Below are 22,334 nucleotides of genomic sequence, written 5' to 3'. Positions count from 1 at the left end.
TTCCCGAAGAAAATGACTAATGACTCAGAGATTGCTAAAGCTAGCTCCTTAACATTTCTGAACAAATTTAATCCACCTGCTGATTTGAACACATATATCTAAATACTCTTTACCTTTGCACTTCTTTTCTATTTCCTGATTTTAAATGAAGAAACAACAAAAGTTGATGTGCTTAATCACGATACATATACTGTCTGTAGGATACATTTACCCCTCCTCTATTCATCCTTGTTTATTGTCAATCTTAAGCAATGGGAATGTCTATGAGAGAGTAACATTCCCCTCTAATCTCTGTGTCTCAGAAGCTCTAAATATGAGCAATCTCTTGTCTTGGGAAAGACGAAGCTCCCACCCCAGTTTTTAGTTTGTCTTAAGAAAATGTAAGAATTTCCCATACACTGATTTCAGGTAGTATTTTTAATCAAAACACACATAGAGATGCAGGAGTTCTTGATGTCTTTTGGGTTTTTCAGATGGGTGCTTCCTCTGCTACTCCCTCTGCCCTTTCCTCTGCCCTTTCCTCTGCCTTCACCAGCATACTTTGGATTTCTTGCTCATTTTTAAATAAGTTACAGCACTGTGAATGTCTTCATGGAGTTGTTTTAGAAATATTAAAGGCATATTTGTTGTTATATGTCTTTAGCAAGACATAATGAGTCATAAAAATTACATATTCTTGTAAGATGTTTCTCAACAACTTGTCCTCCAACATTATTTTACAGATGTGTTGCTCTTTGCAGCCTTGGTATTTGGATCTGTGAGGAGCTAGTTCATGAATCACATCATCCTCAGATCAAGGAAGCATTGAATGTGATTTGTGTTTCTTTAAAGGTGAGAGAATTAAATTTTTACAATGTGTATTGCCTTTATGTGTAAAGATACTTTGCATTTTCAAAGTCATGATGACATTTTAGTGTCCTTACTTTGCAGTTTCATTTACCATCCTTAAAAAAGAGAGAACTCAGTTTAATAAGTGGGTCTCTGAAATGTCCAAAGTTCTTTACCCTTCTTTAAGTTTGGAGGGAATGGTGTGCTGGGAGATAAGATAGTGGATCTTTATCTTAATATGTATCCCTAGCCTCTCTAACCTACCATGGTATTCTCACAACATTCTGTGCGTGTTCACTTCTGAGTTCGAGTCATTGCATTATGCAGTATTGCTTCTTAGGTATGGCTAGATATTTAGAGAGGAATGCAAGGTACTTACACTGTATGCATGGAAGCACTGGGGAATGTTTAATTTGCTGTGGCAGAGTCCTTTTCTATGCTTATTCTAGGAGCTGCATCTTTTTGGCTTTTTTTTCCTTGATGAGTGCTTTTGTTTTCCTACTATTTTAAATCTTTTTGCATTTGTTCCTATTTTCTAGAATAATTAGAATATTAGTAAAAACATCTTGTTTGTAAGCAGTTTTCAAATTTGCATGTTTGTGAGCAATAGCTTCAAGTTTTTAAATGTTTTCCAGTTTATCTTCAGAACCTTTCTATATGCTTTTTGTCTGCATCAAAATTCTATGAATAGTCTTTCTGTATATACACATTGATAAAAATTGGAGTGTACACCTGTTACATATGACTTCTGTCAGATCTTGGGGATTATTATTTTCTTTTAAGCAATGGGAATCTGAAAAATATCTTAGCAGATCAGCTGCTCACATCCTGTGAAGCAGGATTTGAGTCTCTATATAAGCTAGCTGCAGGGCTTTTAGTATTAGACTCTAAATTGCAATTTCCTGTTTTGCAAAATCACATCCATTCTTGCAGCTCCACTAGTACCCTCTTCCAGGTTTTTCCCCATGGTTTTCAATAACACTTAACTTTTGCATTTTATCAAGTTCCTGTGCAAGTTTGGTATGAGGCAAATGATGTTTTTATCTTGCTGCTTCAATTTATCAATATTTGAGCTACTTTTAATCCTGAAATTCATAGTGGTTTATCTTCTTTTTCTCTGACATATTTATTAAACCAATTATTTGTATCTCATTTATATTAAACATAAATTACTTTTTGAAGGAGATAACAAAGATCTTTGTATTTCTGCTTTGCTTTGCTTTGCTTTGTGTGGCAAAACCATCCTGTGCACATTGTCTTTTTTTCCAGTTCTGAGCAATGATATACATTCACAATTGAGTTTAATAATGAAATGAAAAGTTCATTACTGTGTCATGGGAGAAATAAATTAGCTCTAATTTGTTACCTAAGCAATCTCCTGGCTACCAAGTAGTCAGAGGTTTGAATTCCCAGAATGGATTATTTTCTTATTTTCAGGAGAAATGAATGGGTTGGGATCTATAGGCCTAGTCCAACTTCCTGATAAGTTCAATTGAGCAAATAACATTGAATAGAAATGTTAGCAGCAATTATATGCTTATTTTTGAAATACCAGTAGCGTATTCAGAACTGCAGTTCAGCAGCTTGCTTTGGACATAGCTAGTGCTTCTCCCAGCTGTATGGCAATACCACTCTGTCTGCATTAACCTCCACTGAAGCTTGAGCATAAAGGATCCTAACCAGCCATCCAGACCTATGATTTTATTATGCTTCTCTCAGAAATGCTGCAGATACGTCACAAAATTATGTTGTACAGGCTTAGTTGAATGAGTGCTAAACATAGGTTATTTTCAAGTATGGACAAGGTTAAATACCCGATTTAACATCCAGAAGGAATGGATCCTTGCAAAGATGGTAAGACTACCTTTCCGATAAAAACCCTAAGAGCTGGGAAAGTGCCAGTTCATTGGTACCTTTTTTTTCCCCCCATCAAGTAACTTTTCCAAAATTATGTCCACAATTTACACTACTAAATATAAAAGTAGTGAATTCTTATGCTTTATAACATATGGCATTTTCCAGAGACAAAGAATGGCAGGTGGAATGTTTATGGCATCACACAGGTGTTTACATGCCACCTCTGAAAGTTCTTGGAAAAGTCAGAACCAAATTGACTGACTTGAAAGGGGTGAATAGTTTCACTATCTGGCACATACTCAGTGTCGTTCCTTGAGTTCAGGAAAATGTCCTTCCAGGACCCACAGCTCTCGTAACTGTCTGTTGTAAAGTGTCTGAGTGTTTGTCGTGGTTTAAACCCAGCTGGAAATTAAGCACCACACAGCCACTCGGTCAATCTCCTTTCTTCCCACCCACTGCAGTGAAATGGTGAGGAGAATCAAGGCAAAACTTTTATGTTGAGATGAGAACAGTTTAATAGTCAAAACCAAAGTAAAACAGGGTAAAAATGGGTAATGATAATAATGATAATAAAAAGAGAAAGGAAGAAAAGAACCCAAGTGATGCACAGTACATTTGCTCACCACCTGCTCTGCTGACCAATACTGCCTTCCCGACCCAGACTGACCCCCTTTCCAGGTAACTCCCCCCAGTTTATGTACTGGGCATGATGTTCTATGGTGTGGAATATCCCTTTGGTCAGTTTGGGTCACCCATCCCAGATATGCTCCCATCCAGTTCCTTTTGCTCACCTTCTCACAGGCACAGCGTGAGACAAAAAAAAAAAATCCTTCAGATAAACACAGCCCAGCAAAAACCAAAACATCAGTGTGTTATCAACACAATTTTCTTTCCAAATCCAAACCACAACACTACAACAGCTTCTGAGAGGAAATTAACTCTACCGTAGCGACAGCATTCTTTTGAAATGTGATATATTGACCATGCTAGGACAGCTTTCTGAAGCAGATGAAGGGTCTGATCTATTTCACCAACCCCCATATTCTTGATCAAAACTTCCTACCTGATGGCAAATAGCAGAACAGTTAATCTCCTGTTTAGTACTACAGACTGCATTTTGGGCATGTGGCTCTTCACCTGCCTTGATTCTCAGCAAAGACCTCTGTTTTCAGAGTTAGATCCTTGAGGGGTTTTGCAGTGATTCATTAATATTAATAACCATAAAGGTAACAAAAAATTGATTCTTTCTTCCTGGCTTCGTGATATTGTACTAACCAGTCTGAAGTTAGTTAGGCGACACCTCTCCCCTTTCCGGTGTGCAACTCACTTGGATGTCTGTCCCAAAACTTTGGTGTTAGCTGCTAACATTTGTTTATGAATAGAAACTAGTTCCTTTTAAGTTTTGTAAAATTTATTTCTGTTTCTCTGGTAAATAGGTACTTAAGGAACTATATGTATAAAACTACCTGTGAAATTTGTGACCATCCTACCACCTAATGTACTCTTACATTAAATCATTTTCTCATTGTTACTGTGCTGTGTTCTCTTTTCTAGTTTCCAAATAAAACAGTAGCCCAAGTTGCCTGCAGTATGCTGAACATGCTGATACATTATGTACATAGACTTCAACTGTATCAAGCTGATTCACCTTTAAGAATTATTCAAGTAAGTAATTTTTTTTTTAATTTGAAATTTTCAATTATTTTAAATGAAATACTACAATGTATTGCTCTAAACACCTGTATATTGAGAATCATGTTTTGCAAAACATTGAATTAGTATGAACAGTCTTACTTAACACTAGTGGTAGGGAATAGCAGCACACTTAACTTTCTCACTCCAGTATTGACATGTAATGTGTCTATATCATGCCTGCTTTTTCTCAGAGAAAAAATGTCATGAGAATGTTGCCAATAAAGTACAATTTTTTTTTAATATTAGATACCTTCAAACATATTTATTTATGTTCAGGGAGAAAAATGATTGCCTAAAATATGGATCTGCAGTTGTATTTTGCATACCCATGAAAGAGTTTTAGTATAAAGCAAAAACAATATTTTGAATACACTCCCCATAACAAGGAGGTAGACTATGGCCTCTCCGAGTCTGAACCACAGAGAAAAGACACAGGTCTCCCAGGTTCTTTTCATGTGAAAGAGTCTTAAGAGATACAGCAAGCATTTCTGTGCTCCTCTGCAGTCACATTTTTGATCAAGTAGAGACAGGGTATATACAAGTAGTATAGTATATATTAGTAGTTCTAAGAAATAATGTAGCTCAGATAGCACCCTACGCAAAGCAGTATCAGATTTCTTCCCGCATCCTACAAGTGTGTTGAGTCATGTTCTCTTCATGCCTGAATATTTGGGGCAGCTGTGTAATTTCACTGTCCTTCAGGCACCTACGTCAGTCAAAGAGAACACAGTCCTTCTATGTATTTTGCAAAACTCAATTAAAAGTGTTTTTATTTTAAAAAAAATTGTCAAGGAATACTGTAACTTGTCTCAAAATAATTGTAATGGAATTTAACCGAGAATCTAGTATTATGTCAGATTTACCTGCTTAAAAATTATTTTAAACTTAAATATTTAGGTTATGTTTTAAAAGAAATATGGTATATTTCCCTAGATTCTGATAGCAACTATTACACATCTGCTACCCAGTACAGAAGCTTCCTCTTATGAGCAAGACAAGAGGGTAAGTATTTTTCATTTCTATGAAATTTCTATTTTTGCCTCCTGAAAGCTGTGTCTCTTCTGAATTAGCTTTGCTCTGAGGCTCATTGGATCATTTAAATTTGGGCACTTTGGTGCAGTTTGTTGCTGACAGCTCCATCATTCTGGGCTACCTTTCCCACAAGGAGCTGGAGATATCTGTTGCTCATTTTGGCCTTCAGAGCTCTGTTTCATCTCCTGTTTCTGTGTGCAAGAAGTCATGGGCTGCAGTTGCAGACTGCACTCATATGCCAAGCTAGCCACTTTTTCACTTGAGGATGCTTTCCATAATTGACCACATTTCCCCATGAACTGCTGTGGATCATTGGACATCAAATATCATATAAAAAATTGTCTTTGCTATTTTGACAAATGTAGTCCTAATGGGTTTCTTAAAAATTGGTTAAAAATAAAAAGTGCCTTCAATTCCCTTCATCGTTAGGTTTATTATACTTTTGAGAGACAAACTTGTAGTGCATTATGTGAAATGAGTAAATTAGGTAAATGGATTTCTTTTTAAAGACATCTATTTAACTTGAGAAATATTTTAGAGAATCTTGCTGCTATTTATCTGAATCATCTTCTCTTCACAGCTGTGTTTTAAAAATCAAAAATAATTATTTGGTCAGTAAGTTATAAATAATTTGGTGTGGATGTGTGTCTTAATCTAATTCTGTTCTAGAGTCTTTCAAGACATCCCGAGAGGGAGTTGATTCTTTTTCTAACTGAATACCCTACAATACAGAAAGCAGTTGGATTTCTTTCAGATGATACCTGGTGCTGCATAACTTTCTTGATATGTTGTAAAGGACATTCTGTGTTATTTATAAAGGACTAAATACAGATTAAATAGTTCCATTTTGTGTAATCCTTGATTCACTTTACAGTGAAATTTATGTACAGAATGGTGCATCAGCCTTATTTGGACCTGTGTTATCTGTCATTTTAAAAACAACACTCTACAATCAATTTTGAAAACTCTGGGTATCCTCCTAAGTATAGTATCTGCTCACAGTCTTACCCTGATGAGAAACTGTTGAATGGATGACCTTTGTTAAATACCTCAGTAGCCTAAGTTTTCACTGATGCCATAGGTTTTGAAGATACAGTGGTTAACAAGTGAGACCTGCCATTACTGCAGAAAGTTGACTTTACTGAATTGAAAAAAGAAAGCAAAACAGAGAAATAAAATAAAGTGATAAATATGAAGTAGCAGGTGCTGGCTTAATTGATTTGTAATGGAAAGTGTTTTTTCCAGTTGGTGGTTTCTTTACTTCTGTGCTTATTGGATTGGATAATGGCCTTGCCATTAAAGACTCTGCTGCAGCCTCTTCACACTACAGGAGCAGAAAATGATAAGACTGAAAGATCTGTTCTTAATTGTATATATAAGGTACATGTTTCTTTACTCGCTTATTAAGAATTTCTGTGTATGGAAATAGTCAGTTTTCATGGAAATGAAGGCAAAAGTTTTCTGTAAGCTGACCTCCATTCTGCTCCTGAAATATGGAGTGCTGGCTCAGTTCTTGCATGTTTCACTGTAACAGCTTGACCTTTGGTATATTTGGAATAGTAGATTTTGTTTTACGTTTTGGATGGTTAACCAAGCCCTTTTTTTGTATGTCATATGGATTGCAAATGCTTGTATTGTAGAAGACTAGCTATACATTTGATACAAAAGGATGTAACTTTTATATATCAAGCAATTTCATTTAGCAACAAGCAAAGCAAAAAGCACTAAGTTATAATTAGTGTCTTTAGGAACACAGAAGAAAGATAGGGGTTTTTATCTTTTTTTGCAAGGGAAGGGGATTAAAACCTCTAGCAGCTTAGACCTAGCATATGTAATTAAAGAAGATAGGAGATCTAAAAATAAAGGTAGCGTAATGATTTTTTGTAAGTTTTGTTTCTTTATTGTTAAATTCCACTTTGGTGTAGACTCTATTTTAATAATTTTCTTTGCAGACCAGAGTTTGTTTCTGTAAACATTAAGCATCTAAAATTTTCCAACGTTTTGTCATGCGTTCCTTCTAACAAATCAATTTTTAAAATGTAAAGAAAAATAAACTTCATTTCTTGTAAAACTATCAAGTATAAATTTCAGTAGTTAATGTAATGAAATTCTGGTTTTGTTCTAGGTTCTACATGGATGTGTCTATGGGTCTCAGTGTTTTAGCAACCCTAAATATTTTCCTCTAAGCCTTTCTGATCTGGCATGTATGGATTATGATCCTTTTATGCATTTAGAAAGCTTAAAGGAACCAGAACCACTGCATTCTCCAGACTCGGAGAGGTCGTCTAAACTTCAGCCAGTCACTGAAGGTTTGTCTAATTGCCTAAACACATTTTCTTTCAAAAAGATTTTATCTAGGTTTTCGGTATTGAAATGTTGGTCTAAAGCACAGGTTTTTGGCTACATGTAGACACTGGGTAAGAACCATTAGTATGGAATGAGCAAACGTAATTTTGAGCTATTACCATTTGATTAACTGAAATGAGTATGTTCTGAACAACACCAAGATCAATATGATATGGATTCTTCCGTGCTCTGTGTATCACCAGAAGTGTTAAGTACTGCAACATGGATAAATGTTGCTTTTCATTTTACTTTCAGTAAATTAATTTTATTTTTTCTTAATTTTGCTTTTTTTTTCAAAATAGGAGTATTTTGGATTTTTGTTCCTGTTTGACATTGCAATATTGAATGCTTTCTGTGAATTTTTTTAGGCTATCATAATCTGTTGTTGATCTCTTTTTACACTACTTAAAATCACAGATTTGTCTAAAAAGAGAGAAATTTTCTCTCGTCTGGTTAGAACCTTAGGAGACCTGGGAATTAACGTTTTCTTCATAACTCAAAAATAAAAATAAAGAATCAAGAATCTCAGCTACAGAGGACTATCATGTATTATGCAGTGTATCTAGTAAATATCAAATGGCTACCTAGGGAAGAAAATTGAAAAATATGAGATTAGGATACGAGGAACTCTTGTGTAGTGCTATTCTGCCTCTGTATTAAGTTGTTCCATTTAGGCTTTTTTAAGGGTATTAAGAACCAGATAAATGCAGCAGTTCTTTGTAGCAGCTGTGTGCTAACAGCAGGTGATTCTGTGGTTTGTAGTGACTACGTGCTGTTTTTTATGTAGAGAAAATGGCTAATCATTGTGCCCTTGTCTAAGGCATGCTTCATCATCCTCAAGTACTTTTTTGGCCAAAGAATTCTAAACATAGAGCTGTCCCCTAATAAGCTCAGTATTGGATTGAACAAGTCTGATCTGAGAACTACTGGCAGGAGGAGCTGTAATTATTAAATTTACTGAAGAATGAAGCAAGGTACTATAGTTGGCTTTTCGTCAAATGGCTGTGGCCTTATTAGTAAAAAGTAATCATCTGCAGGGTCAGAGTGAAAGAGGCTTCAGAGGATTCATTCTGTCCTAATTACAGTCTCACCTATACATATTATGTAAAGCTAATATTTAAAGCATTTGCCAAAATTTACTTCCACTGCATGTTCTATTACAGTGTAGTGAATTGTAGTACCTTTTTATGCCCGGCATCTTTTGTATTCCATAATAATCTGTAATTATGGGTTAGAAGCAAATGCTGTGTGGCTTTTTTAATCTGACAATCTGAAAAGACAACCCTGAATAGATTTCTCTTTAAATGAATACGGTTGCACAAAGCCCTAGCATCAATATCTTCATTTTGCATTTCCAACCATGATCTTTTCTTTTATGATTTCTTGTTAAATTTCTTAATAAAAGTAATTTCAGATGTTCCTTTTATCTCTCCAGATAAATTAAGTTTCAGGGCTCTGGAATTGTAAGTTAGACTGTGAAATTTAATTGGCAGACTACAGCATTATAATGCAACCCTGGTCCTGCAACCTTGGCATTTCTAATCCCCATTGCCAGGCAGAGAATAAAATTGGCAGTGCTTAACCAATTGCACAGCATCTGTTCGCCCTGGCATTGTTGGAGGAGTGAGAGGAGTAAAACTAGTGGATAACAACCAGTCTGGGTCTCTATCAAGACAGAGGGTCAATTAGTACAAGCTACCAGCAGAACAGTATGCCAATGGGTCAACATCTTTCAGTAGAGTAAAAGGGCTATCATAGTATCTTTTTTGAAGGAATGGAAATGAGCAGGGCAGGAGCTGTAGGGAAATCAGAGAAGTTCTACAAAGACAGGGTAGGAATTGCAAGACTCTTTCCTTAGGTCACAAGCAAAGCTGAAAGTACTGAAATGACAGAATTCTTAAGACAGGGTGCTTTAACAGATGTGATTGATTTACCCTGTTACGCTTCCCATTGTTCGAGGTCAGATCCAGCACAAGTTTTATGGATATTTAGCCACAGCATAATGTGGTATGAGACCAAGAAGATACAGGACTTGGAGTGACACAGCTCTGTAGTGGGGACAGGATCTACTGGGAGGTTTTGGAGCAACCCATTCAATGAACAGCAGGGCAAAGATTCCTTAAATCCTCTGGGAACAGGTGTTGAGAAAGATGATTACTGGCTTCTGTTTTCCAGTAACTTTCCAAGTTCTGTCTCTCACATGGAAGCTCTTAACTTAGGATTATCTGTAAAATTGTCTTTGTTCTCCTTTCTGTAGCTTGGAAGTGGTAGGTTTTAGTATGAGATATACAAAGAATAATTTTGAAATTAGGGATTAAGCATATTAAACTGTTATATTTAAACCAGAATGAACTTTTAGCAGCTCTCAGTAAGGACAGCAGTAGGAAGCTTTTATTGCACCACCAGAACATGCAGACAGCAAGTCTGTGATGCTTTCATACATCTAAAGAATTACCAGGCTTGTCTGTGTGAAGGCTGATTAACTGTTCCTCTAGCTAGTGTTGGCAACAACCTGCTCTAGCTATAGTGCAGGCATACAAGTGTTGTCGGTGGTGGTTTGACCCTGGCTGGGTGCCAGCTGCCCACCAGTGCCGCTCTGTTATTTGCCTCCTCATCTGCACAGGGGAGAGAAAATATAACAAAAGGCTCCTGGATTGAGATAAAGACAGGAAGAGATCACTCACCTATCACTATCATGGGCAAAACAGATTTGACTTGGGGAAATTAATTGAATTTATTACCAAGCAAATCAGGATAGGATAATGAGAAATAAAACCAAGTCTTCAAAACACCATACCCCTACCCCTTCCTCCTTCCCGGGTTTAATTTCATTGTGAATCTCTACCTCCTCCTTGCCTCCAGTGGTGCAGGTGGATGGGGACTGGGGGACTGCAGTCAATTCACCACACATTGTCTCTGCTGCTCCTTCCTCCACAGGGGAAGGACTCCTCATGCTCTTCCCCTGCTCCAGCATGGGGGCCCTCACACAGGAGACTTCTACAACATGAGTCCTTCCCACGCACTGCCGTTCTTCATAACTGCTCCACTGTGGGTCCCCTCCATGGAGCTCAGTCCTGTAGGCCCAGGGTGCTCCAGCATGGATCCCCCACTGAGTCACAAGTCCTCCCAGCAAACTAGCTCCAGCATGGGCTCCTCTCTCCACAGCACCTCAGTTCCTGCCAGGAGCCTGGTACAGTGTGAGCTTTCCACAGGATCACAGCCTCCTTTGGGCCTCCACCTGCTCCAGCATGGGGTCCCCTGTGAATCCCCATGGGCTGCAGGGGCACATCCTGTCTCACCATGGTCTGTACCACAGGCTGCAGGGAATCTCTGCTCCAGTGCCTGGGGCACCTCCTGCCCCTCCTTCTTCACTGACCTTGGTGTCTGTGGAGTTGTTGTTTTCACATATTCTCACTCTGCTCTTCTCTGGCTGCAATTTCCTTCTGCCCAATAATTTTTTTCCTTCTTAACTCTTATTCCAGAGGCATTACTTCCACCGCTTATCAGCTCAGCCTTGGTGAGCAGCAGGTCCATCTTGGAGCTGGCTGACATTGTCTTCGTCAGACACGGGGGAAGCTTCTAGCAGCTCTTCAGAGAAGCCACCCCTGTAACCCCCACACTACCAAAACCTTGCCACGCAAACCCACTGTTCTAATTAACTGCACCTAACTAGCCAGCTTAGATTTTCACAAGCCAACCTGGACTGCATAGTGCCACTATCTGCTAACTTCTGAACTTTTCCATTTCATTTCAGGAGCATAAACATATATGGAGGAGAATTTTTTTGCAATTATAGACAAAAACATTTGGAAAGCTGTTCTTCATAGATCACAAGTATGTTAGAGATAGTTGTGATTGGAAGGTACTAGTAACATTACATAGATACAGTGATTTATCAGTTATTGATTTGATTGACTTTTTCCCCCATTCCTCATATTTCTCCAAACATATTTTAAACTCTTTTGCATAGATTGATCATTTTATCTAATATTTTTCAATTTCTAATGAAAAAGTTTTCCCTGCCTGATGTTTAGTTTTAGCTTTTGTTTAAAAAGTAGAAATATAAAGTACTTTTCTTTTAAGGCTTTGCTGCTTGCCATTTTACTGAAAGGACATAAAATGCACACTTTAAAAAAATACTTTATACGTAGTGCATCCAGATTAACACAGTTTGTGTTTTGTGGGTAATATTCTAGAGATGGGTTCTCTGTAACTGCATGTCTACATAGCTGAAGTTTAAAATTAGAAAGGAAACTAAGCTAAGATGAACACTCTTAAGCTCTCTCTGAATGTAATGAAGGAAAAAGATTTTTTAGAGAGTGATTCATCCCATTGCTCCAATTTGAGATTAATCAATCTGTACAGGTCATCATTCTTTAGACAGCTAAAAGGATGAGGAGAGTTAAACTCCACTCTGTCATTATTTTTTACTTCTACTACATAACCATAGTTGTTTAAAACTGTTCAGCCAAAATTGAATTAAAATTTAACAACACATCTGAAGGAAATTCAGGAATCCTTCATTCATGCCACAGATACAGATTAGTAGTGATGGACCTTCAGCCTTTCCACAAAAGAGGTAATTTCAAGACTGAGAAAAATAAATAGTGTAACATGCTTCTAGTAAATAACCAGATGATCATGTACACGTCTAAATTACATTGCCCAAGCCAGAGACAGTACCATTGTAAAGAGAGCAGCGATGTGTTCTCTCAGGAAGACAGGTCAACAAACAGTGAGCTGGACTGTCTTAATGTTTAATGATAGACTTAGTTTGTAGAATTTGTGGTAAAGCTGTGATGGCTTGCATTATTACATATTTTCATTTGCCCTCCAGAAACAAAGAGCATGGTTTAGATACTCATGTTTTAAGATTTTAATATATTGAATGTCCAGTTATGCCTGATTGAAGAAATGTGCTTCAAGGAATAAATTAAGTTGCGAAATTAATTTAAAATTTTCATAATTTCAAAATGCATTATTAGACTTGGGATTTTTTTTCTTTTGTTTTTAATTCCTGAGGAAACCATCACCAAAATCTGATTTTCTGTGTGGCAAAAATGTTTCAAGATTGCTTTATTTTATTTCAACGGAACAGGTTGCATCTTGTAGTTTGCTTTTCAGTATACTTCTCTTGATACTTCTACTTTAAGTTTTCTGTGTCATTTTTAGATCAACATCACTGTATTCTGAGTGAAGACTCAGACAAGTGTTTGCATTTTATAAAAGAAACAATGACAGATTTATGATTTTAATTCAAGTGCAAAGTTTTCAGGGAAAGGCTGTATTAGAGAATGCATCTTCCAAATTTAAATTAATGTTCCCCTCTTTGTACTACTGTTACCTTTTCCATATGTCCCTTGGGCTCCTAAGGGAGTAAATTCACACACAGAGGCACAAAACAACCATGGTCAAGTTTGAGATCTTTAGGGTTTGCCACACAACAGTGATAGTAATAACTTACATGCTAGAAGGTCCTTCTTATTTCTTCAGGTTTCTCAGCAGAACTTAACAGGGGACATTTAACCTTTATAGAGTGGGTCTTCAGGTATCTGGAAAGCTTGTATGTCTCTGCTCCTCAGAACCTGAGAAAAGTATTACCTTATTTATCTGTGCAGTGGCAAGTGCTAAATACTTGGTATAAATATTCTGACAAAGATGGGCCACCCCCTGCATTGTCCAGGTGCTAGTCAATAATGTGCTGATAAATGATTCTTTGAGCACCCAGCTTATTGTCTCTTTGTTTTGTATAAAATCTGCTTCCAGCTCCTTCTTGTATTTCAGCAGATGGCACTATAACTTAATTTCCTTGTATACTGCCAGTATCTGGACACTTAATTCAGCATCACTGAATGTTTTTGTATTTGTAAATTTTAAACCTCAAGAAGGCTATAGACAATAAAAATATAATCTCTAATTTTTTTATATTAGTTGTCAAGGCATTAATTTATTAAAATACTTGAGTTGACATGAGTTTTGGAATTGTGTAAATATTATGTTGATTTTGCCACCTATTAACTGGATGAAATGTTTCCCTTTTGCAGTTCAGATGTAGTGCTTCCTAAAGGAAGACAATAGCCAGAATCCCAAACATCTCTTACATGCTGTACCCAAACCTTTTGGGGAAAAAAAAGGCAAATACATACTACCTGTTTATTTTTGCAGATGCTGAATGCATCTATCTTCAGAAACTGAAGATCTATAATGGTAGTCAGTACACAGCACAAATTTGCCTTTATTTTTCCAGTTAAACCAATTAAGACATCTGAAACTGCAAAAAGAAATTTGTTTATTAAACATTAGGTTTTGCAGGTTATAAATATCCAACATAAAGAGAGATGGTTTCATTATATCTTACTTCTGTGTCCAAGGGGTTGCATATTCTCAGTAAATACTGAATGAAAAAGTAACATTGTTCAGAACATTCTGGTTTGATGGATTTTTAGTGAGAAAGAAGATGGGAAGCATTTGCAGCAGTTTTCAATGTTTAATGTAATTTAAAATACATCATGTAACCCTGAGGAATACAGTATTTTATCTTCCCTTTGTAAATCCTAAATTCAGGGCATCCATGCCCAGTTACAAGAGAGAGGATGCAGTTGACAGTTCTCTGCCATTTTGATCTTGTTCCCTCTTCTAGCAGTCTTACTCTGTAGTGTAATATTTTTGTATATGGGTTCTTCAGTGGGTCCCCTGAACCAGTTGACAGTTCTCTGCCTGAGAGAGTCACTTTGTCCTGCTCATGTACATCCTGTAGACTGGACTTGATAAAAATGATTTAATAACAATATAGCACTGGGTTAGCAGGATGTGATATAAACATTAGAAATATCTTTTGTGAATTTAGATGACATAATGTGCAAGTGAAAGGTATGCAGCAAAGAAGGAGGTGGCAAAAACCATACTGAAATACCAGTGCATCTCATAGGATGAATTTCACATAAGATGGGCGCAACTAACTCCTCTTTCTCCCTCCCAAGGTTTTCTAACCTGAAACTTCTTAAAATGCAGTTGTGGCATGAGATTTCCTTTTTGAATATTTTGATAATGTTAGATTGTGTTCAATATAGACAGCCTGGTCTTTGATTTTGTACTTTAAAATTATCCAGTGCTATTCTCAAGCTAACCTACAGCTATAGGCTCCCCAGGGAAATTAAGATGGATTAGACCTTTTGTGCATCTATCTTCCTTTGTATTTGTCAATGTAATGATGTGTATAAATATAAAAATACAGTGCAGTTGGAATGGACATCTAGCAACACAGTTGTGATCTCTACTTCAACAGCAGTTCAAGATTTATTTTCACTAGATAAGAAATTGTATATTTTAGAAGAGCAATGCTGATAACAAAGCTACAGCAAAGGAAGTATGATTGGCTGTAAAATAATGAAGATGATTCTTTAACTGTTTCAGGATTTTTCATCCTATTTATATACAAGAGAATGATCATCAAAATACATATTTTCCCTTACTGAATTGCATGTATCCTCAGCTTGCAGTGCTCATTCTCTGTTTAAAACTCAGTAAGAGACCAAAAGAAATACGTAAATCTCAGTGTTGTTTTCTGAACTCTTCGTTTAAAACCTGTGCTCTTTCTCTTGCAGTGAAAACTCACATGCAGCAAGGATTAATTTCTGTTGCTGCTCGCACTGTGATAACACATCTAGTCAACCACTTAGGCCACTATCCTATGAGTGGAGGTCCTGCTATGCTGACCAGTCAAGTGTGTGAAAACAACGACAATCCATACAGTGAAAGTCCTGAGCTTTCTCCTGAACTTTTTGAGAACCCAAATCTTCAGTTCTTTGTATTAAACAATACTTCTCTGGTGTCTTGCATACAAATCCAAGCAGAAGATGACATGCCTGGGGGAGGACTGTCTGCTGGACTTGCGTCTGCTAATTCAAATGTTAGAATTATAGTGCGTGATCTGTCTGGCAAATACTCGTGGGATTCGGCCATTTTGTACGGACCATCATCTTTATGTGGATCTTCACAACAAACGTCTTTTGCACTTTCATTATCTCAGCAAGATAAACCAGAAGATGCTCTTTCATCTTTTGAGCATGTGGAGGATGTATCAGCAAGAGATGGGATTACACTCCAAGTTAAAAGGAAATTTAGAGACACTGTACCAACATGGGATACAATTAGGGATGAAGAAGATGCTCTTGATGAGCTACTGCAGTATTTAGGTGTTACAAGCCCTGAATGCTTACAGAGAACTGGTGTTTCACTCAACATCCCTGCTCCTCAACCAGTCTGCATCTCAGAAAAGCAGGAGAACGATGTCATCAATGCAATTCTGAAACAGCACACAGAAGAGAAAGAGTTTGTTGAAAAGCATTTCAATGATGTAAATATGAGGGCTATGGAGCAGGATGAGCCAACCTCACAAAAGCCACAGTCAGCATTTTACTACTGTAGATTACTTCTCAGTATCCTGGGAATGAATTCATGGGATAAAAGGTAAAACGACTCATATTTTAAGAACTTTTTTTAAGGAATTGTGCTATTCTTACCTTGATCATAGAGTTTGTTAAGCCAAAAATATTCCAGGCCAGCTAACAAAAGAGAGCGGATGTGCAACTAAGGGCAAAATAGCAGCTTTCTTCTGCTTTTCAGCCTGTCGTTTAGAGAGACAGAAAGGAGGAATCTGTTGCATTTATTGTGATTCATATTCTTTCCTTAGAAAGTGTTTGAAGGCAAATTGAAGGAGTGATGTATTTTCTTTGCTTCCCATGTATGTTGCTGCAAAAATTGTTACCTTTCTATGTCAGAATAATACTCAGAAACTGTCCTGTTCTCAGCTATTGTGTCGCTGGACAGTGTCCTGCTGCTTTGTCTGCTAAAAGCATGCTTGCATGCAGCCTCAAAGCATTGCATGTGTGTTAGCTAATGAGAAAGATGTGTCCTCTAGTGCTTATTTCAACACTGGCTGTGCTTGAGTATTGCTTGAATATTGTTTAGAACAACAGGTGAGAAGCCATGTTCAATCACAGAAATAATGTCTCTTTACATTATTATTTTTGTGTGGGTGTAGTTAAGTGCATGTCTGCATATACATGTGGATATGTACAAATATTAGCATCCTAGCATTTATGGGTCTTTCTGAACTTTTTGCCATTGCTGTCAAATTCCATAGTAGAATCATTGATATATTTTCCTACTATGAAGGGAAATGGATAGTCTGTAAAACAAAACTAATCTGTGTCACTGAGATATCACTGGAATCAGACAAAATGTTGGTGTTACAGCCCTTCTTATTTGGGTCTTTCATTCCTCAAGGCAGTCTGGTTTTGGACAGGACTGCTCTTAATTCCACAGCATTTTGTGGGAAATATCTTAAGCACAGTTGAAAAGAAATGAAAACTGTCTTTCTTGCTCTAACATATTGGTTTCGTCTTTTCTTTAAATTGTTACAGCTGGCTGGGTGATCACTGAGCTAAGTTCTGCTCTGCAGTTCAGGATAGCAAAAGTTCTGTGTTGAATGCACCAACTCCCTACAACAGTAGATTAATGGGAGTGTCTTTTGTCACTAAGCATATATATTATGGTCTAGCAAAGTGTGAGGCTTATGTATGCATCAAAGGGAGTTCTGTTCTTCTGCAGAGAAGAAATGGATCCTAGTCAGATCCAACAGGTTGATAGAAGAAAGTGGAACGAAGTAGAGGTTATACTCAGGGCTGTAATGAATATAGAAGATTTGCTGGAGTAAGAAAAATTGCCTGTATGTTTTTTTAAAGATGTCTTAATTTTTAAATACTAACAAAGGACTGTTGAAAAGGCAGAAGCATTTGTTGACTATTTCTGAGTGGACCTGGATATGTTCTTGTACTGTTCTTGTACTGTTCTGTATCCATCAGTGAAGAGGTGATGAAAGAGTTACAAATTTCTCTGTTTAGAAGGAGCTTTCATCTCCTGAAGAAAAATGAGAAGTTACTTCGGGAACTCAGAAATTTGGACTCAAGACAATGGTAAATTCTTTTAATGACTGCCTACTTACTTGTTTTAAGTGTGCTTTTACTCAAATGGCACTAATTGCATAGATGTGAGAGTTGAGCTGACTTTTGTAATAGTTTTTTTAATTATTAATGTATTTTGCATTGTATCGTAGTTTTTTCTGTTATATTGAAGTTGGATTGGTTTTATTTGTAGGGTCGAATTCTGCATGTAGAATACTATGAGATAAACAAATTTCAAAATAACTTAAAATTACGAGCATTTGTATATGCATAACATTGAATTGTTTTAAAACTTTGATATATCAAAGTCTCCACATTTTAAGCTTTGGTTGATTGTTTGGCTTTTTCAAATGGTCCCAGTATTTGAAGACATAGACCTTTAGTGGGAATTGTAGCACAGAATTAAAAATTGACTTGTTTTTGTAGAAGTTGAAACAAAACCCCGTGGAGGTTTTAGAAGTGTGAGAAACCACCTCCACTTGTTCCAATGTCTAACAGCAACGTGTCAATAGAAGACATTTAAATGATGATGATCTTTAAAAGAAATGTAAAGATTCTTCATTCAGTTGCACAAGCTGCATTTTCACAGTGCTCAGAAGCCTCTGTTAATGGGCAGTGCGGTGTGTATAATGCCCATGTTACAGGTTTTGCCCATGTCAAAAGCCCAGCTATTCCATTAGCAATTGGTACAGCCAGCACCATCCTGGATCTTAGAAGTGGTGAAAGGGGTAAATGCTGCTCATGTATAGCAAAACCTAAGGCCCTAGAGAAGAGGACACTAGAAAAGACAGAATGAGAATATGAAAATATAGAGCGCATCCAAAAAGAAGCCATATAGTTGTACTGTAATTCCACTATGCATTTTTTATGCTTTGAAAGCCATGCTCTGTGTGTACTGTTTGCATATTTTCATTTCATATTAGTTAAGGCACTGTCATGCAATAACCATTCTGTTTTACAGCCGAGAGACACACAAGATTGCAGTGTTTTATGTTGCTGAAGGACAGGAAGATAAACACTCCATTCTTACGAATACTGGGGGAAGTCAAGCCTACGAGGATTTTGTAGCTGGTCTTGGCTGGGAGGTATTTATTAAAATGTTTTTATCCTAGGTTTTTTTACAAAGAAAATTATGGATCCCTTTATATATTACAAGTCTTTGGCTCTTCAGCATTACTCACAAGCACTGAAATACAGTGGTTTAAAAATGAGATTCGGAGAAGAATTCCTGTTTTAGTTTCATTAGCAATACTAGCCATTTAAATTTAGGCTCTTAACAATTGAAGAAAGTTTGTGCAGGCAAAGATAATTCTTTAATGTGCAGTCCTGTACTTGGCTTTCATGGACTGATTAGGAGGCATCTTGATTTCCCTGTTAGCTTGTAAAGTGTTAAGTCCATTGAAGTTTGAACTTTGCTCAGATTTGGGACTTCAAAAAGTACAGACAAGCAGCTTCTGACTTACTCTCTTCTTCCTGCCTTCCACTGCAGGCATGTATCAGTTCACACACTCCACTCTACTTATCTTCCAGCAGTCAGAAATATTGTGATGTACCCCATTATCTGTGTGGGCCTGCAGCTCTTTAGTCACTTGTTCAATACTGTTACAAGGATTTCCTTTTTTTCATCTTTCTTTCAGATGCACAGGATTAATTACTACTGTAAAGTTCAATTTGGCACTGAATGGCTTCTGGTCCTGGTTGGGTGTATAAGAAGCTGCAGGTTTTTTGTTCCTCTTGTGACTTGTGCTCATCAGGAGTGTCCACATGAGTGTCTATCTTATTTGTTCTTTGTGTTTCTTTACTCCTTAGGTATAAAAGGGCACTATTAGATTAACTGTGTGGATAATGACTGACTTTTCCACAGGAACAGAGGAAAACAGCTACAAGTCTGCTGACTTTCATGAACATAGATGTTTATTTCCCACATTCAGGAGAAAAAAACCCCACATTAGTACCATCAAATATCCTTCTTTAGTGGTTTAATTCTCTTGGGCATTATTAGTTAGTTTAAAGAGTTGCTAATTTGGATTAATATTCCATAATGAGACAACTAGTATTTTAACATCTTAACATTAAATTCTGCATCCTTTAGTATCAAAAACCTGAATATATCCCATGTGGGCAGAGATTAAATGTATTCATATCTGAAATACAACTTTCTGTAGTCGCTGTTTTAAAGGTGAAGCAGCACATTAAACATGCTTACTTACTTCAGGGTCACACTATTTTCCATATATCTAAGACTTACAAACTTACTTACGAATTATCATTTAGTTTCATGTGAATTTTTTTTCATATTCACATAATGAAAATTTCTCAAAAAATATATATGGAAGGCAATAAATTACCTGGCTTTTACACAGAGTTTTTCCAGAGCTCAGGGCAAGGTTGATGTAGTATCAGAGAATTTTAAAAAATACAAAAAGCACATGTAAGTGACTGCACTCAAATGATCAGGGAATAATGCAGTAAATATTATTTGCACAACCTTTCCTTTCCTCTAACCTCATCCTTCCAGTAGCTTCTGTTGTGACTGCAGAATATAGAATGCTAGTGCACTGCAGTTGATTTCCATTCTAGTCAGCAAGTCTGAGCTCTTTTAGAAAAAAAGCGTAACTATACTGTTGTGAAAAGGATCTTCACTTTTAAAGTTCAGTTGAAAGTGCATTTTAACGTATAAAAGGTTTATTTATTACCTGATAATTTTTTTCTTGTAAAGTTTCCTGGTCTTTATTTCTAGGTAAATCTCACAAACCATTGTGGCTTTATGGGAGGACTGCAAAAAAACAAAAGCACTGGATTGACCACTCCATATTTTGCTACCTCAACAGTAGAAGTAATGTTCCATGTGTCAACAAGAATGCCTTCTGATTCAGATGACTCTTTAACAAAAAAGGTAGGTGTCTCCGAATAAATAGTGTTCTCTTGGTAGTAAACCTAGACAAATTAGAGTCAAAGGAAATCCAATAACTTTAAAAAAAAATCCAACTCAACAACAAAACACCATAAAATATCATAACATCCTTACCTGCTAAGTTGGTATATTCTCTACCAATTTCTGATTTTACCATACTGGTGATTTGTACCATCATTGCAACTGTTTGCAGGAACATATGTAAAGTGGGGAAAAGTGCAGGGAAGTAATGGTTGGTATAGAAGAAAAAGTATTACATCCCAATGATATCTTAGTACTTTTGAAACCTTAGATGCCCGTTAAGGTATATGTGGTGTGAGTACTTTCTGAGGTGACTTTTTCTGTACTTACGGGTCATGTGCTGGTTATGAACATAATCTTCCCTTTAAAAAAAAAAAAGTTAAAAATATGGCGACAATGTTTATTGTATATAAGGTGTTTTGTCTTGGAGGAGGCACAGACACTCAACAGTGATATGATCTCTTATAGCTGCATGAAGAAAAAAATGGGTTTCTGTATTGGTATTTTTTTTCTTTAGAATTTAATAAATTCCACATTAGTAATAATAAGTTACAGTCTTGAACATGTGTCCTATTATAAATGAACAATTAGCCATCCTTAGACTGTGCCCCCATCCTGCATACATACATCTTCAGATGTGTTAATCCATTCACTAGACACGTTAATGAGCACTGGTTGAAGTGTAATATTGGAGGAACTGGAGCTGGTTGACCTCAGCATGGACTTTAATACTTGTAATTAAATTAGATGGTAGACATTTAGTAAAGAGAGAAATAGCCATGCCTCTGGCAAGCTTCAATTATTAATGACTTCTTTTTCCTTGTGTTCAACTTGAAGAAAAAATATTATTGTTCTTATTATAGACTGACTATGAATTCTAACTTCTCACTGTTCATCTCAGGTTGGTTTGGTTGGTGTGGGGTTTTTGAATTGAAAATGCTTTTGCTTGTATGCCTACGATGCTGCATCCTTTCTGTTCTTTATTTTCTGAAGTAGAGTCAGGGTAATACTTAGGTTATTAAATTATTTATAAAAGTGGTTAATAGCAAAAATAACTAATTTTAAAATTCAATTATTGCTACTGTTTTAGTATAGAACATTGGTGGGGGGGTTAAGTTGACTGGCTTCTGTATTTTTTAAACAAAAACCTGGGTTTATAAAATACAGCTTGTAATTAACCTCACAATGTTTGTTTGTAATCTGTTTGAATTAGACCATTACGAAGTGCTGAAAAGGGGGAAGACGGGCCACAGTGAAAAATAATTAAAAGTGAATAATTTGATAATGCTATGGACTTCAGCAGGACACAGAGACAAGGTCTCCTGTCTGTTTCTAAGAGCATATAATGAATGAGTGTTTTAGGTACCTCAAAGAATGACCAGCAAAGGCATTAGCAAAAGCAGGTTTAATATTCAAATAAAAGTGTGACACAGTTCATTGGCAAGGTTTGGTCTACTGCCTACTGGATGGTTAAAGCACACAGAGAAAAGTCAGACTAAAATATAAAATCAATCAATCTAAAACTAAAATCAACCAAGTATGATCTATGTGGAGGCTGGGGATGAAAAAAGGGTAAGGATGGGAAAGGGTAAGGATAAAAAGCAATGAGGAAGATCCTCCGAATGAGTCACAAGGTTTGGACTGGACCCCCTTGCTAAGCTTAGCCCCAGACTTGA

At 36.7% G+C, this 22,334-nt stretch overlaps 1 protein-coding gene across 10 annotated transcripts in view; it reads left to right on the top strand.

Moving 5' to 3' along the window:
• RALGAPA1 (Ral GTPase activating protein catalytic subunit alpha 1) overlaps positions 1-22,334 on the top strand; it is a 130,834-nt gene that overhangs the window by 64,454 nt on the left and 44,046 nt on the right. For all 10 annotated transcript variants that reach the window (XR_011151415.1, XR_011151414.1, XM_069017821.1 and 7 more), the window contains 9 exons: positions 723-831; positions 4,240-4,350; positions 5,314-5,382; positions 6,658-6,792; positions 7,538-7,721; positions 15,363-16,227; positions 17,664-17,735; positions 18,685-18,808; positions 20,464-20,619. Coding sequence is in view for 8 of the 10 variants with exons in the window: in XM_069017821.1 (XP_068873922.1) it covers positions 723-831; positions 4,240-4,350; positions 5,314-5,382; positions 6,658-6,792; positions 7,538-7,721; positions 15,363-16,227; positions 17,664-17,735; positions 18,685-18,808; positions 20,464-20,619 (1,825 nt within the window). In the remaining 2 variants the exon portion in view is untranslated. The remainder of the gene's footprint in view (positions 1-722; positions 832-4,239; positions 4,351-5,313; positions 5,383-6,657; positions 6,793-7,537; positions 7,722-15,362; positions 16,228-17,663; positions 17,736-18,684; positions 18,809-20,463; positions 20,620-22,334) is intronic.

Source organism: Aphelocoma coerulescens, chromosome 5 (genome assembly GCF_041296385.1).
Source record: "Aphelocoma coerulescens isolate FSJ_1873_10779 chromosome 5, UR_Acoe_1.0, whole genome shotgun sequence".
Classification (NCBI taxonomy): domain Eukaryota; kingdom Metazoa; phylum Chordata; class Aves; order Passeriformes; family Corvidae; genus Aphelocoma; species Aphelocoma coerulescens.
The sequence above is the reverse complement of the archived record's forward strand: the minus strand, read 5'-3'. Positions and strand labels throughout refer to the sequence as shown.